The sequence below is a fragment of the Sorex fumeus genome, unplaced genomic scaffold (assembly GCF_029834395.1).
Source record: "Sorex fumeus unplaced genomic scaffold, SorFum_2.1 ptg000021l, whole genome shotgun sequence".
NCBI lineage: Eukaryota > Metazoa > Chordata > Mammalia > Eulipotyphla > Soricidae > Sorex > Sorex fumeus.
In genome coordinates, this window is record NW_026606078.1 from 3,626,063 (window position 1) to 3,644,277 (window position 18,215).

Genomic DNA, 18,215 nt, shown 5'->3' on the forward strand with positions numbered 1-18,215 from the left:
TACTTTTTTTATTTTTTAATTTTTATTAGTGAGACACCATGAGGTACAGTTGTAGACTTACAAATTTTTGGGCTTGGGTTTCAATTATACAATAATCAAATACCCATCCCTCCACCAGTTCCCATTTCCCACCACCATGGATCCCAGTATCTCTCCCGCTCCCAATCCCCCACATCCCACCCTGCCTCTGTGGCAGGGCATTCCCTTTTGTTCTCTCTCTCCTTTTGGGTGTTGTGGTTTGCAAAAGAGGCATTGAGTGGCAATCATGTTTGATCTATAGTCTACTTTCAGCATGCTTCTCCCATGCTGGGAGGATCCTCCCAACACCCTTTATTTGGTTCTCCCTTCTCTATCTGAGCTCCCTTTTCCCCTAGCATGTGTGACTGGCCTCCAAGCTATGGAGCAAAATTCCTGGTACTAATCTCGGCCATTCTTGGGTGTTAGTCTCCTGTTCTGTTACTTTATGTTCCCCAGATGAATGCAATTTTTCTATGTCTATTCCTTTCTTTCTGACTCATTTCGCTTAACATGATATTTTCCATGTAGTACCACTTGTATGTAAATTTCATAACTTCATCTTTTCTAAAAGCTACATAGTACTTCATTGTGTAAATGTACCAAAGTTTGTTTAATCAGTCATCTTTTCTCGGGCACTCAGGTTTTTTCCAGTTTCTGGCTATTGTAAAGAGTGCTGCAATGAACAAACAAGTGCAGATGTCACTTCGGCTATACTTTGTTGCCTCTCTGCAATATATTCCCAAGAGTGGTATTGCTGGCTCAAATGGGAGCTCAATTTCTAATTTTTTGAGAATAGTCCATACTGTTTTCCAAGAGGGCTGAACCAGTCAGCATTCTCACCAGCAGTGAAGGAGGGTCCCTTTCTCGCCACATCCGTGCCAGCACCAGTTGCTTTTGTTCTTGTAGATGTGGGCCAGTCTCTGTGGTGTGAAATGATATCTCATTGTGGTTTTGATCTGCATCTCCCTGATGATTAATGATGTGGAGCATTTACTCATGTGCCTTTTAGCTATTTGGATGTCTTCTTTGAGAAAGTTTCTGTTCATTTCATCTCCCCATTTTTTGACGGGGTTGGATGTTTTCTTCTTGTGGAGTTCAACTAGTACTTTGTATATCCTTGATATCAACCCCTTGTCAGATGTGTATTTGGCGAATATCCCTTCCAATTCTGTAGACTTTGTATTTGGTCACTGTTTCTTTGGAGGTGCAGAAGCTTCTTAGTTTAAGATAGTCCTATTTGTCTATCTCTGATTTCACTTGCTTGGCCAGTGGCGTGACATCTTTGAAGATACCATTAGCTTCAATGTCATGGAGGGTTTTGCCAACTTTTTCTTCAATGCACTTTATGGATTTCGGTCTGATGATGAGGTCTTTAATCCACTTTGATCTTACCAAAATGGGATGCCCACTCTCTCCAATGCTCTTCAATATAGTACTGGAAGTACTTGCAATAGCAATTAGGCAAGAAAAAGTTAAGGACATCCAGGTAGGAAAGGAAGAAATCAAGCTCTCACTATTCGCAGATGATATGATACTATACTTAGAGAACCCTAAAACCTCTACCAAGAAACTCCTAGAAACAATAGACTTGTATAGTAAAGTTGCAGTCTATAAAATCAATACCCAAAAGTCCATGGCTTTCCTATATGCAAATAGTGAAAGAGAAGAAAGTGACATGAAGAAAACAATCCCGTTCACAATTGTGTCCCAAAAAATCAAGTACCTAGGAAACAGCTTAATTAAGAAAAAAAGGACCTCTACAAGGAAAACTACAAAACACTACTTCAGGAAATAAAAGTGAACATGAGGAAATGGAAAAATATCCCCTGTTCATGGATGGGAAGAATTAACATTGTCAAAATGGCAATACTTCACAAAGCACTGAACAAATTCAGCGTGATCCTTATTAGGATACCCATGACATTCTTCAAAGAAATGGAGCAAACACTCCTGCAATTTATATGGAACAATAAACCCCCACAAATAGCTAAAGCAATTTTTGGGGAAAAGAAAATGGGAGGAATCAACCCCCCTAACTTCAAACTCTACTACAAAGCAGTAATAATTAAAACAGCATGGTACTGGAACAAAGGCAGAGCTGTAGACCAATGGAACAGGGTTGAATATACTGACATCTCCCCCCAAGTATATGATCATCTAATCTTTGATAAGGGGGCAAGAAAATTGAAGTGGAGCAAGGAAATCCTCTTTAATAAATTTTGCTGGCAAAACTTGACAGCTACATGCAGAAAAGTGGGCTCAGATCTCTGCCTCACGCCATGTACAAAAGAGAGGATTGCTTTTTAAATCTCTCTTTCTTCTCTTTCATTGTTTGCATATAGGAAATCCATGCACTTTGGGACATTTATTTTGTAACCTGCCAATCTGCTGTATAAATTTATTGCTTCTAGGACCTTTTGGTATAGTCTTTAGTATTTTCTAAGTATAATATTATGTCATCTGCAAATAGTGAGAGGTTTGACTTACTCCTTTCCTATCTGGATGCCTTTGCTATCGTTCTCTTGCTTAACTTCTATGGCAAGTGGGTCCAGTACTGTATTGTTTTTCTCACAATTTCTGAGGTCAGAAATCAGATCACACCATATTCTAATTCTTTTACATTGTTTCTCATGCTGAAACTGAGATATCAAAGAACTGTAGCTTGGAAACAAGCTCAAGGAATGATTCTCCTTTGGAATGTTAGCAGGATTCACTTTCCCTGTTCTTTGTAAAACAGGGTTGATCTCAGCTTTTAGAAGAGCCTGAATTTCCTGAGTCATGTCCCTCCTAAAAGCCAGTAACAAGGGTCAACTTTATCTCAAGCTTTAAATCTTTAAAACTTGCCCTTAAGCTGGTCATCTCTCTAAATATTCAACCTCTCTTCTGATGTTAAAGGCTCATGGACCCTGAAAGATAATACAGATTATTTTTTTAAAGTCAGATGATTAAGAACTGTGAATCCAACAGTGAAGTTTCTTTCTGGCAGTGACTATATTTATGTGTCATTGGAGAGCCAGGAAATAAAATTATCAGGGGATAACTCTGGAATCCTGTTATTCTGTAATGTGCTGCTGATGACAGAAGAATATGATGTTGAGTTTGCTTTAAAAGCAATAAAAATCAAGCATTAAAAATACTAGAACAAAATGTTCATTCCTATGAGGACTTACATGTATCATGACTCTCCTACTCATTTTGTATCTGTAGAAACAGATCAGTTACAAGAGAAAAGAAACAAACCATTTAGAGGGGTAGGAATTATCTGAATATATTAGGGCCACTAAAGATCACCAGTTATGAGATATGGTTGCACCATAATCCAAAGAAGCTGAAGGGGAATAGAACTTTGGGAAAGAGTATGGACAGGGCTATCAAAAGTGTTAATCTCTACTTATTATCTGTGAGCTCAGTAATATGGCCCTACTGCTATAACAAGCTTACTTCCTATAACTTGACAAACTGATAATTTTTATATTTTTCTGGGAAGTAGGAGGTTTATGCTCTCCATTATGAGAAGAAAAATGTTTTACTATATCCTTTGGAGACTCTAACCACCTTTCAGCTTTAAAAAAAAAAACCAAAAAACATTGGTTTCTACTTTGTTTGTTCATACTCCGTCTTCAGTTAGGATTTTCTTATAGTTAGTCCATGACTTTCTAATTCTTGTTTCAAATATTTTCTTAATTTCTTTTAAGTGACTTTAGGTTGACCTTGCGACCACTCACTAAGTAGGGCTGGAGCGATAGCACAGCGGGTAGGGTGCTCGCCTTACAAGCGGCCAACATGGCCGACCCGAGTTCGATTCCTCCGCCCCTCTCGGAGAGCCCGGCAAGCTACCGAGAGTATTCGATATGCCAGACACAGTAACAACAAAGTCTCCAATGGAGACGTTACTGGGCCCGCTCGAGCAAATCGACGATCAACGGGAGGGCCTTTACCTTTACCTTTACCTTTTAAGTATTGATACATACCCATCATCATTGAAATATTACTCTGAAGATATTTTAAATAACTCAACCCCATTCACAAGGTGAATATAATTATGTTAATTTTTACAAAGAATTAGTAAAAGAGAAAAGAGGCATAGAAATTGTTTCTAAGTGTATAGTCTTGTGGGGAGACAAATTATGCCAGGTTTTGCCGTGCAGGTGAGATACTCTCGGTAGCTTGCCAGGCTCTCCGAGAGGGGCGGAGGAATCGAACTAGCCCCAAATCATCAAACAATCAAGATAAGGTAAGCCCATACTAAGGTGCTGAGATATATGATCTTATTCTAGACAGATCGAAGGCGGCTTGCCAGTGAACAGTAAAGTGATAACAGGCATTTCTGATCCCAGCTCACTCACCAAAGAACACTGAGATGGTGGGTGGGGGAATGGATTTTGAGGATGGAGGACACATTCTAAATATGCCTTGTGGGAAAAAGGACTGAACATCATTAGAATCTTTCAGATCCTCTGTGAATTTATTTTTATTTAAAATGCATTTTAAATTGAGGTGCCAGGATTTATAATTCTTAATCATACTTCTTTATGGACACATCCTTCCAACACCACATCCACCATTGAAATAAAAAAGTGTGTTATATTCTAAGAAAGGGAATATTGGCTTTATGTTAGAAAAATTGTATTATACATACAATTTTATATATTGTATATTATTATATATTATATATTACTTGTACATTAATAAGTAAAGGATTATAATAAAAATTTCTGCAAATGTAAAAAAACCCCACCTGATCAGACATATAGTATTCAATATAAAAAAAATTAGTGCAAATGAATTCAATCATAACAGGATAGGATAAGCAAAACTTTCTCCTTTTTTTGTTTTGCTTTGTTTTGTTACTCAGACGCTATGCATTCATGAATTCTTTGCAGTGTAAAGGGGCCTAATGGAATGGCAGGGATAGAATTCAGATCAGCCACATGTAAGGCAAGTACCTTACCCACTGTACTATCTCTCTAGCCCCCCAAAGCAAATGAACCTTTCTTTTCTAGTAGAAGGCAAACATAAGCGCTATGACTGAATGCCATATTCAATGTCAAGTGATGAAGAGTTTGCCTTGATTTTAAAAGAAGCTTTTCCAATACTTCTAGCAGATTGGTTTCAAGACTATGAATTCTAGTTGTCTGTCCTAAACAGTTACCTGTCCTTGAGGCTCTCTCTGTATTGCTTTTTCAAATTTGAATGATAATTTAGCTGGTTAGAGTATTCATGACTATTTCATTGAGTTTTTGTACTATATCTCCCCATTCCCTCTGACTCATAGAGTCTCATTTGATAGACCTGCTGTGAATCTTATGGGCTTTCCTATGTATGTATTCATAACAAGCAATACAAAAGAGAGTATTGGGGAGAATGTCTGCCATGAGGCAGGGGGAGGGGTGGGAGACTGTAGTCATTGGTGGTGGAAGATGTGCACTGCTGGAGAGTTGGGTGTTTGATCATAGTAGGACTGAAACTCAAACAGTGAAGCTTTGTAACTATCTCATGGTGATTCACTAAAAAAAAAATGCAATGTGGCATTCATGCCCAATTCAATCAGCTTAACGAATGGCTGAATAAATAGCAGTACTCCTACATTAAAAAAATACTCCCAAGCAAGTATATACACTACACATTTCAATCTACTCATTCATACAGACTCTTTATTTGTTTTTATCCCTTGACTACTGTGAATAATGGTGCTATGAATCTGGTTGTGTATATACTGTTACATAGTTGTACTTCAATTCTTCTAGAAGTAAATCCAGAAGAGAAATTACAAATTATAACAATTTGTTTTTGCTGCAGTTTGACTGAGTTTCCCCAATTTGTGCTTATGAATTGCATAGTTTGATCCCAAGTGAATGACTTTCCTAGAACTACCAGCCCTACAATTGTTTTCATCATCTCAACCTGTTGAGATAATTAATCCATTTACATAACTGCTTGCCATTTATGCCTAATTACCAATACAGCACAGTAGCAATTATTTATACCATTAGCTTTGTGGCAAATTAATTTGCAAGGCTCTATGCCAGGTGCAAGTTTTGTTTCTCATAACACTTGGTCACCTGTCTCTAAATTCTGTCGATTACAGAGAACAGAAAGCAGCCTCCCACTGACCTGGTAACATATCACTTCTCCTATTCCTTTCAGCTCCTCCTATTCCAGTCCTTTTGTGAATCTTTGACTCTTCTTTCAGTATTCTTCCATACTCTTTTGTGTTTTATATTTTTAGGAGAAATGCTTGGGATAACCTCTGGAACACTGTGTTGTGGGTGGGACAGCAGGGTGCCCGCTTCATCTCATAATATTCCCTGGAGAGAAATAGCTAGCTAGCAATGTAATACATAGAAATCATGTAGGGCAAATATTTATACAGAACAGAAATATCACACTATGTCTGATATTGCTAATTTCCTTGAAGACAGGTAAAACCTTTCCAGATCAGCAAACCAGAAATAGGAAGAGAGAAATATCACCTTTATAACAATGATCCCAGACAACTCTAAGAAACAACACTTCATACTCAGCCTACCTTCAAGTTTGGGCTCCAAAAACTGATGATACCTTGCACGGTAGGACCTAAGTCCCTCTCAGAACAATCACATAATGTTTCCAGTTTCTACCCGTAGTTTAAGAACAGCATACGTTTCCAAAATATTTGATATCTCTGACCTAGTTGCAGTATGAAACTGGGACAGAGTCTCAATAAAAGAAATCAAATCTTGGGGAAAATGGCAAATTAATCTGAAGAAAACTTCCAATGATAAGTTTTAATGTTCAAACACACTGCTGATCACTGCTTCTCTGGTTATTTTTCACTGCATAAGAAGCCACTCCCAAATGTGATTGCAGAAAATAACAATCGTCTTATCATATCTCATGACTCAGGCCAAGTTCAGGTGAGGGATTCTTATTAACCAGTTTCCTAAGTGGTATTCAGCATGTGGATGGCTCAGTCTGGAGGGTGAAGATAACTGCACTCAGATCTCAGGCCACCGTGAGGATAATGGATAGAATGGCCCAATGGAACTTCCTCCTAGAACTAACATTCTTTCACATGGCTTTCCTAACAAAGCAGATTACTTGATTACATCAGGTTAACCAGGAATCTTACATGGTAGCACAAACTTCCAAAATAGACATATTCTAGTAAATCAGGACAACCTGCTGGCGTCATTCTATTATATAATCTTGGAATCATCAAGTGTCATATTTCTTGTACTTTACTGATTGATACTTACAAGTCCACACAGTAGGAACACAGGTAAGGGATACAAACCCTACCTATTGGTTGGTAAGAGGAAAGTAAAACAATACACAACCATGTTTTAGAGTTGCTGAGCATATATATGTTTGTATTTGTGAGTAGATAAATACTTAGAAATTATATACTGCTAATGCCATACCTGTGTATGCAATTGACCAAACTGCAACTAACGGGTCGGATTGGGGGGTTGGGGGGGTGGGAGGGATACTGGGATCAGTGGTGGTGGAGAATGGGTACTGGTGGAGGGATGGGTATTCGAACATTGTATAATTGAAACCCAAGCACAAACTTTGTAAGTCTACAACTGTACCTCATGGTGTTTCACTAATAAAAATTAAAAAACAAAAAAAATAAAAAATCTGCAACTAACAAGCTACTATATTCAAAGGGTTATGTGGTATAGGAGCAGGAAAAAAATGCATCTCCTCCAGATATCATAGGTTTTGTGGATGAGTATAGCATGTATGCCATACCCTAGCAAATTGGTGATGGAGAAGAGGTGGTTCCAAATACCTAAACAGAGGCACTGAGAAAAAAAGAATAGGAAAATACTGACACAGGAGAAAAGGCAAAAGGAGAAGTCTGGGACAACTAAGATGGAAAAAGTGACTTCAGGAGTAAATAGAGTCAGCAACATTTTGGCCCTTGAACCAGTCAAAGGCCAGACTGAAGAGATGGCTCAAAGGGGTGGAGCACATGTTTTATATGAAATAAGTCCAGGTTTGATCCCTGAACCACATCCTCCCTAAGCACTGATGGGAATAATCCCTGTACACAGAGCCAGGAATGCCCAGGTCTACTGTCCCTCCAAAAAAACAAGCGCATGTCAGGACCGGAGCAATAGTACAGTGGGTAGTACTTTGGTCTTGAGTACAGTCGACCTGGGTTTGATCCCTGGCATCCCATATGGTCCCCTGAGCACTGCCAGGGGTAATTCCTGAGAGGACAACCAGGAGTAATTCCTGAGTATTGCTGGGTATGACCAAAAAGCAAAAAAAAAAAAAAAGCATGTCAATGTGTGAGTCTCCTGCCCCCGTGCCTGGCTGTCCTCGCTGGGGCCCCTTGGAGGGGAGCAGGTTGAGTTTCCCTCCCTGCCCCGATCAGGGCTCCGGCAGCAGAAGACCTCCAGAACCAGCCACCGCCATGCTGAGACCACTCTCCACACGCATGAAGGTACCAGCAGAGGAACAAATGCGGGTACCGGGGCTGAGATCTCCAAGCCTGCTCATATCGGGGCTGAGCATCCTCCACCCAGATTCTCCATATTCCAGTAGGCAGGAGTCACACCCACCAATGGCCCCCTGGTGCCGTGTAATCCCATCAATGGCCAAGACTCAGAGACTATAAAACCCAGTTCCTGGACATCTTATTATCTCATTCTTACTTTGGACAAACTGGCAGGCTACCGAAGGTAACCTGCCCACACGGCAGAGTCCAGCAAACTCCCCGTGGCGTACCCAATATGCCAAACACCAGTAACAATGATGGGTCTCATTCTCCTAACCCTGAAAGAGCCTTGAATATGGCACTTTTTAAAAAAAAATCTCAGGGCTAGGACGAAGGAGACGTTACTGGGGCCTGCTCGAGGCAATCGACGAACAACAGGATGGTCGTGATCTCCCGATCGTGATCGTATGGGTCTGAGAAATAGTACAGGAACTGACAAAGTTGTCTTGCACATGGCTGTCTTCAGTTTGATCTCTGGCATTGCATATGATCCCCCATGCACTGCCGGTAGTGATCCCTCTGTACAGAAGTAAGCCCTGAGCACCATCCAACATGGCCCCAAACCAAAATAAATAAACTGCCAAAGATCAATAAGTATGGGGGAGGAGGGGCAAGAGTTATGAAACAGGTTACATAGAAGAGCGTGGAGACACTGGAGACTTGGGTGGATTTCTTAGAGATAAAGAATGGACCTAACAGAGAAGGAAGGAATCCAGTTCTGAAGGGTAGGGGATTGATTAATGACATGAAGGTCTTCTGAGGGACTGAGAGTGGTGGGTTAGAGATGGCATCTAGAAAGGATTTAAAAGCAACGCTTCGCGCAACTGGAACTGTGATTTTCCTGAGAGAAAGAAAAAGACAGGTCACTGGTTAAGAGATTCTGAAATGCAGAAAAGTAGGCAGATGGTTTCGACTTTCTGAGTAGGAAATGAGGTTATTTACCGAAAGTGAAAAAATCACTGATGAGTATGCTAGAGATTTCAATGAAAATTTCTAGATAAATCCCCAAGTACAATATTTTCAAAAAGAAGTGGCAGCACACAAGGTACTGAACTAAATGATTATACAATTATATTTCGTATTTTACTATTTTCCTGTTCAAGTAATAATATGTCTGCTGCAGAGGATTAGAAAAACAAAAATATACTGAATACTTAAAAAAATACACTGAATACTGCACTATCACCCAAAGAAACCTTCAGGTGATAATTTTATTTCCATGCAGTCCGTGTATTGTGCAGAGATAGCTCTTTTTTACAAATCAAAATACAAATATTTACACACATGACTATATATTCACAGGTAAGAGTGCTTGCATTTCAATAGACTTACTTATATGGTATGTACTTTATGGAGACACTATGCTACATAAATACTCTCATAGCTTTGTCAAATTAACTTTCCAAAACGGGTGTATCCACGGTAAGGTATTTGCTGATCCTCATCAACATTTGCAGTTACCTTGAAAGGAAACGAATCCTGGAAAAGCTCAGTGTCTTTAGTTAGTTATATTGGTAACTTCTTTCTATCCCTCGTGTTTTACTACATTAGAGTGTGAGTGATGAGGACCTGAGGGCAGGAGACATCTACAATCCCGGGTGCCTTCAAACCCAGAGTTTGGAACGCTCATCATAGGTTCCAGCTTGCTCAATTCTTTGGCCAACAAGACTTGAAGGAAGGAAAGTATCCCAAGGCTCTCCATTTTGTCACAGTAGCTTGAATTAAGAAGAAATAGGTGGAAAACAAATGTAAATCCGAGGAAGCACAGAGCCTAGAAGAGCCCCTTAAACGCACAACCCCTCACCCCCAACCGCGTTTGAGTGCCAGTGACCCCCCACACCCGACCCAGAGGTTCAAAGCGCAGGGTGTGGGCTTCCCGGGCAGTGGGCAGGTCCGGTCTTCAAGGCCAAGTTTGCAGCGCGCGGAAGCGGTGGATTCTCGGGTTACCTGAGCTGGCAAACACGTCAGCGCCACATCATCTGGGCTTTTTATATATCAAGGAAACAGGAAAAGAAGAAAAGAAAAAAAAAACAACACAACCCTCTGGAGTGAGCCAATCGCGGGCAGCCGGCTGTGCCTTGGAGCGGGGCGGGCGGGCGCGCGCCGGGCAGCGGGCAGTGGGTGGGAGCTGGGCGGGCGCGGGGCGGGCCCGAAAGGGCGGCGGGGCCGCGGGCCGCGCTGGGGCCAGTCTGCGGCGTGTGGGCCCTGGAGGTGGCGGCGGCGGCGGCGGCAGCGGGGGGGAAGATGCTGCAGTCCCTGGCCGGCAGCTCGTGCGTGCGCCTGGTGGAGCGGCACCGCTCGGCCTGGTGCTTCGGTTTCCTGGTGCTCGGCTACCTGCTCTACCTGGTCTTCGGCGCCGTGGTCTTCTCCTCGGTGGAGCTGCCCTACGAGGACCTGCTGCGCCAGGAGCTGCGCAAGCTGAAGCGGCGCTTCCTGGAGGAGCACGAGTGCCTGTCGGAGCAGCAGCTCGAGCAGTTCCTGGGCCGGGTGCTGGAGGCCAGCAACTACGGCGTGTCGGTGCTCAGCAACGCTTCGGGCAACTGGAACTGGGACTTCACCTCCGCGCTCTTCTTCGCCAGTACCGTGCTCTCCACGACAGGTAGGAAGGGGCCCCCGCCGCTCCTCGCTAACTTTGCTCCTAGGATGCCATCCGCCCCGCCCCGCCCCCCACCCCCGCCCCAAACCTTAACCCCGAGCCCGGGGCGTCCTACCGCGCTGTCCCCAAACCACCCCACCAGACCTGACCACTTGGGGCCCGGGAGCGGACGCGGCCACTCGCGGAGCCGGAAGCCGGCGAGTGGCTTCGGAACGTGACTTGGGTAGTGCTGTCTCTTAACTCTTGACAAGTGATCCCGAAAGCGTTTACTCGGGGGTTGTCTCGGGGACTCTTCGGACCACGTTCTTTCTGAAGCGATACCCTTATGGCCAACCAACCGCTTCACCTGCGGACCCTGCGCTCCGCGACCCGGGGAGGACACGGAAAGTAGCCGGTGCAACCGAGAGCGCCCGGCGTCCTCCCGACCCATCCCGCAGGGCCCAGGCTGCAGGATCTAAGGACAGTCAAGGGTCACCTTCCGGACTGTCTCGTCTTTGGATAATCCACGGACATTTTGGCTGCTTTCGCTCTCGAGGACGTTATTAAGGTGACATCACTCTGCTCCTTGCCGGTGACCTCTTAGCGGACAGGCCGATCCGGTTTCCTTTCAGAGGAGGAGGAGGAGGAGGGGTGAGGGAAGGAGCATCCGATTGCCCGTGTTCTGGCAAAATGGGGGCACCCTGATTCAGCAGTCTCTGCAACTTTAGGTCTCCTCGGCCACCCTTAACTTCACAGAGCCACTTCCCCGCACCGCTCCTGCAGCCGGACGCTGGCGGTCGGAGGAGCTTGGTGCGGAGGAGGCCGGGCCGAGCCCCAGGGTACAGTCTCTGGGCTAGACTAAATGACTGAAGGCTGACTTTATCCTGCCCTGTCCAGGAAAGGATCATAAACCTCGGGGGAGATATTTGCAAATTGGTTTCTTGACTCCGCAAAGTATCCCAAAGGCAGTTCAGTGTAGTACTGTCTTCTAATCCGTGACATCAGATCTCCAAGTCAAATATTTTGGCTGTCACAAGGTCACCGACATTCAAGTTACCTGTGTAGTCCTGGAATCTAGGTCTCCTGATTTCTCTCCCAGAAACGCTTTGTACCCCTGTCCATTTACACTCTCTCAAATCCTTTCACTGATGAATCAACTCTGTGTGACTCCAACTCTTTCCCCCTTTTCCCCCTCCCACCGCCTAGGGTTGTAATCCCCTGGGACTAAATCGGTTGATTGTTTTGGTAGTTATTTGGTAATGAAGAGTAATGCACTGTGTAGATCTTGTAAAACAATGACCAAGAAGTCTGGAGTGAATTACTGAATGATGGGTTTACTCTGAAATAAACAAGAGTAATTCTAACTTTTAATATATATATATATATAGTAAAGGTAAAGTATATATAGTAAATATATATTTTTAATTATATGGAAGGTAGCCCTGAGACATGTTATCTTTCTTTTCATCTTTACCAATATTTACTGTGAATTTGTCAAGTACTTTTTCTATTGTCTTTACCTCTCTTTTCCTTGGATCATTTATAAGTTTTCATGTCTTTTTTTCCTTAAGTATGTTTGTATTAAATTGAGATCATTCTTTGCAGAAAAGGCTACAGAAAGTCTATGACCCAACCACAGACCTGGAAAAAATGTGAAGAATGATAATTTTTAGCATTTTCCATGTAATGGTATTTTAAAGGAGAGCAGGAATAAGTAACAAGATTATGTTTGTTTTTCCTGGGTGGGATTTTTTAAATTTATGATGTAATTCATATACAATGTGGGCATCAAATACGCCTAATGTGAAAAGCATTAGTTTGCATCTGACAGTTATTTCTCAGATTCCTACTCCTCTTTTTTCACATTAGGAAAAATTGCACTTTTTGTAACAGTAATGAGTCTTATTATTGTTATTCAGATTGCATTGTAGTTCCTAAAAAAGTCTGTATTCATTCAAAACAAGAGTTCATTTAGGAAATCAGTGCAAGGGGCATTTAAGGATAAACTAGATGAAAAGGTGCCCTTGGTTTATAAAATTAGCAAACCAGTGAATTAACATTGATGGATCACAATTGAATTTATTAGTTCAAAAAGAGTTTGAATGGGCCTTAGAATTCTATTCTAAATCCAAAACACTCTTTAGTTTTGTACTGACTTACTGTCTGACACATTTGATGTTCCCTATATCGAAACACTGATCTTTGTGGCCGAGGATCCGACAATTTAGGGTCAAAAACAGTGTATTTTTATTACTAGAACAGTATTTTCTGGGGAAGTACCAGGCAAGGCAATTGAACTGTGGTTTAAGCTTTTCTTTTAGCTAGATGTTATACATGTAGAATTGAAACAAAAAGCAAACCAAAAACTCTTGCCACTTTTTGTTTGTTTGTTTTGGGGCCATACCTGGCTATGCACGAGGTTTATTCCTGTCTCTGAATTCAGGAATCATTCCTGGAAGTTCTTGAAGGATCATATGGAGTGCCAGCGATTGAGCCCTGGACAACCACGTGCAAAGCAAGTGCCTTAACTACTGTACTATCTCTCTGGCACCCTAGACTCTTACCACTTTTGATGGTAAATCACTCAGATAATTGTGAGGCAGCCTTCATGCCTCTTTTTTTTTTTTTAGCTTTTTGGTTCACGCCCGATGATGCTCAGGGGTTACTCTTGTCTGCCTGCATGCTGGAATTACTCCTGGGATGCCAAGAATCAAACCCGGGTCAGGTGGGTGCAAAGCAAATGCCCACCCCACTGGACTATAGCTCCGCCTGCCATGCCTGTTTTCAATGATGAATAGCTTAACGTCACAAATGTGCTGTTATTAGGAGTCCTTGTCGTGCAGGAATGTAGTTGTACTGATATCGGACAGCACAGCCTTTCTGGAAGGCAGTGAGTAAAGTTTTCACCATCCCTTTGGAAGAAATTTTAGGTGGTAATTCAGCATTGTTTTCTTTATTCTGTTAAGTATAGCATTGTAGCACTGTAGCACTGTCCTCCCACTGTTCATCAATTTGCTTGAGCAAGCCCAGTAACGTCTCCATTGTGAGACTTACTGTTACTGTGTTTGGCATATCGAATACGTCACGGGTAGCTTGCCAGGCTTTGCTGAGCGGGCGAGATACTCTCGGTAGCTTTCTGGGCTCTCCGAGAGGGGTGGAGGAATCGAATTCCAGTCAGCCAGGTCCACTGTTTGCAAGGCAAATGCCTTACCTGCTGTGCTCTCGCTCCAGCCAGTCTTAAGTATGAACTAGATGAAAGATGACTCTGAATAACATGACAACATCTACATAGGAATCAAAAGAATGGGGAAAAAAAGGACAGCGCACTTTTATAGAGTAAAAGGCTGTATAAAACTGAGACACATATGCTCGGGAGATAAATCAAAGGGTTAGTACATATACTTTGCATGCCAGAAGTTCAGGTTCTATTCCTGGCACATCGTGCCCCCCCCCTCAACCACAATGAAGCCCACCTCCCCTAAAGTACAGCTGGTAAGACCCTAAAACCACAGCAACATAAAAGTAAGATAAAGGAGCTATAATAAAACGAGGAATTTTCCACTATTAAAATAAAATGTATCCTAATAAAAATTAGAGACTAATTGGCTTTGATAAACAATTCATGCTTTGGGGCCAGACAGATAGTACAGTGGGTAGGGTGCTGGCCTTACAGGAGACCAACTGTTTTTAATTCTTAACATTTCATTTGGTTTCCTGAGCCTTCCAGGGGTTATTCCTGAGTACAGAGCCAGGAGTAACCCCTGAGCATTTCTGGGTGTGGCCCCCAAACCAAAAATAACAACAAAAACAATCCATGCTTTTAAATCACTGCTTTTAATAACTAAAACGACCCTGCAAGAATTTTTGCTAAATAGAAAGTCTTTAGTAATGTGAAGGAGGATAGCCAAGGTTATTAACTAAGTACTTTTTGACCAAGTACCTTTCCTTAGGAGAAGTCAGGCTGGGGAAGTGTGAAAATCACCTTATTAGTGCTAACCAGAGAAACTCCATGTTGACTACTTTAAAATAACAATCTTGGGAGCGGTTGAAACTACAGTTAGATTAGACATTAAATTTTGACCTGGCAAGCAAATGAAAGAATTTCATTTGTGTCTTGCTATTTCTTTTTTACTTTTTTGTTTCTTTTTTAATGATATGTCTAAAATTGTTTTTCAAGGATTAAGAAAATAATGTCTAGATGACATTGAGTAGGAGTAAAAATTAATTTTTATTTATTTATTTATTGTTTTGGGGGCCACACCTGGTGGTGTTCAGGATTTACTTCTGGCTTTGTACTAAAGAATTACTCCTGGAGATACTCATGCAACCATATAAGATATCAGGGATCAAACCAGGTTGGCTATGTACAAGGCAAGTACCACATCTTTCCAGCCTCCCAAAATAATTTTTATTAAAGATACCTTTAGTAACCATATGAAATTTGGAGCAATCTCATTCAAAGTTAAGAACAATTTACTGTAAGTTTGTTGTTTTTATTCATTGCTCTAAGAAAAGCTGTATCATGATGATGGATTTTTGGTTAAAATAAATAGATTTTCTTGTTGTTATTTTATTTGTTGTTTTGTCTTTAGGGCTTACTCATGGTTCTGTGTTCAGGTATGACTCCTGGAGGGACTTGGGAAACAATATGGGGTTCTAGGATTTGCTGCATACAAGGCAAGTGCACTACCCTCTGTACTGTCTTTCTGGCCCTAAAATAAATATAGGTTTTGTATGCATATGAATATAAAGCCACCTTTGGCTGCTTTCTAAGTATGGGGTTTACTGCTGCCTCAGCCGTGTCTGTCATTTGTAAGAAAGATGCCTTTTATCAGGATACAGCTTGATCCATTTTTAAGAAAAGAACTATTGAAAGCTTTATTTATAATGCTCAGAAGGATTATGAGATAGTTCAAGTAGTTCACTTGCCTAGTGTGTTGGAGACCCTGAGTTTAATCCTTAGTTAGTACTGCACACATTCCCTGTCCCCACCACCCAGCCCCAGCATCACTGAGTGGGCTTTGATTAAAGCAGGTAGAAAATTACTATAGTATTGGTAATTTTCAAGGTAACAGGATGGTCAAGGGTAACAGAGATTGGTGACATTGTTTTTAAGAGGAGAAATGTATTATTATCTATAGTTACTATTTGTTGAACCTTTAGAATAGAATGGGGTACATAAATTAGCTCTTGGACCAAATTTGACTCATTACCTGATTTTGTGAAGCTAAGAATTTCCTTTCTCTAGCCAAGAATGCTTTTTATATTTAAAAATGACAGAATAAGAAAAGAATATTTTTGACACATTAACTTTTATGAAAATCTATTTTCAGTATCCACGAAAGTGTCATAAAAGCACAAAGTTGGTTTGTGCACAGACAAACCCATTTGTTTCTGTCATTTGTGACTGCTTTCCAGCTACAATGGCAGAGTTGAGTGGTTGTGACAGAAACCATATGGCCACAAAACCAAAAATACTGTAGCTGGCATTTTGCAGAAAGCGTTTGCTAATTCCTATGTTAGAATGATCCTTGGAAGGAGCTCTCACAGAGTTCCAAGTGATTTATCTCCTTTCAGAAAACATTCTTTTAAGACAATTTAGCCACTCTGACTTTTTGTTATGCTTTTAAAGTGGAACATAAAAGAATTGCTAAGGAATTACTCCCAGCACTACTCAGGCAGCTATATAAGATGCCAGGGATCTATTCTGGGTTGGTTGCATGCAAGGCAAGTGCCCTATTCATTATACTATCTCTCCAGCCCCCCAATTTTTTTTACATTATATAATCACCTATACATCATATTCCTTGAATATGTAAAGAGAAAATTAAAGGGGAGGGAGAGAGATAATAGTGGTAGAAGCAGAAGACAGGAGAGAGAGAGAGAGAGAGAGAGAGAGAGAGAAAGAGAGAGGAGAGACAGACTTAGTTTGATTTCCAGTACCACTAAAAAGCGCACTATAACACTATCAATTTGCAAACAAGTCATATAGAATGTCACTAATTTCAGGTTAAATTTATGAAATTTCCTTTTAATAAGTCATTATGATCATTATGTTTCTTGTGAGGCCCTTTCCTTGCAGTGCTGCAGGGACCACACAGTTCTAACTAAGCTCAGGACTTCTGGTATGCAAAACATACATTCTACCATGTGAGCTACTAGACCATGTCATCTCTAGACCTTACCTTAAAAAGAAGATTGAATAAGCTACAATTCACACTAATATAATTTTATCTAAAATGTGTAGCAAAAACTATATTATATGCAACAGAACTGACAATGAGTAAAGATTTTTTTTTCACAGAAAGCAAACATCTGTCAGCCAAAAGAAAGTTCTGAACTTAACAATCTGCTTGTTATTCATCAAAGAACCTTTAGTCTGTTTTGAGACTTTACCTTTAATTCTAACAAATCTAATGATCTGGGTTTAATTCTTATAACAGATGATAGAAAGAAAGGTAAACAGAAGTGAAACTTAAACACATATACAAGTAAATACAAGTGGAAATGCTCAGAAAGACAGATGTAGCTCAGCTATAAAAAATTTTCCTTGCATGTGTGATAATCTGGGTTTTATTTCTGGCACTGCCAAACCAACTGACCTATAAAGTACTAAGAGTAAAATACTAAAAGAACTATAGAGTCCATGTGGCATTTAGTGTTTGCATGTGTGATCTTTCTTGTATTAGAAATGAATGATGTGTCAGCGTACTATCCTTACTTACAGAAGCTCAACCTACAGTTAAAACAGTGAACTTCTCAACCGCAACCATGTCATAAAGCTGGACATGGTATGGCCTTGATTTGAATCCAGATATATTTGATTTCAACTTTGATCTTTCACATAGTTGTAGAAAGTTTTATGGACTGTTTCGTGTTTTTCCAAAATTCATATGTTGAAACCTGTGACTATATTTGGTGGTCATGGTCACGGTACTCCTGTTGTTCATTGATTTTTTCGAGTGGGTCCAGTAACATCTTCATTATGAGACTTGTTGTTACTGTGTTTGGCATATCAAATACATCATGGGTAGCTTGCCAGGCTCTGCCGTGCGGGCAAGATACTCTCGGTAGCTTGCCGGGCTCTCCGAGAAGGGTGGAGGAATCGAACTCAGGTCAGCCATGTTGGCT

General features: G+C 41.2%; 1 protein-coding gene across 1 annotated transcript in view; it reads left to right on the plus strand.

Annotated features, from left to right (window-relative positions):
• Window positions 1-10,694: 10,694 nt before the first annotated feature.
• The window catches only part of KCNK1 (potassium two pore domain channel subfamily K member 1), a 79,329-nt gene continuing 71,808 nt past the window's right edge, over window positions 10,695-18,215 (plus strand). Inside the window, exon 1 of the mRNA XM_056113580.1 lies at window positions 10,695-11,108. Coding sequence (XP_055969555.1) covers window positions 10,754-11,108 — 355 coding nt within the window. The 5' untranslated portion in view covers window positions 10,695-10,753. The remainder of the gene's footprint in view (window positions 11,109-18,215) is intronic.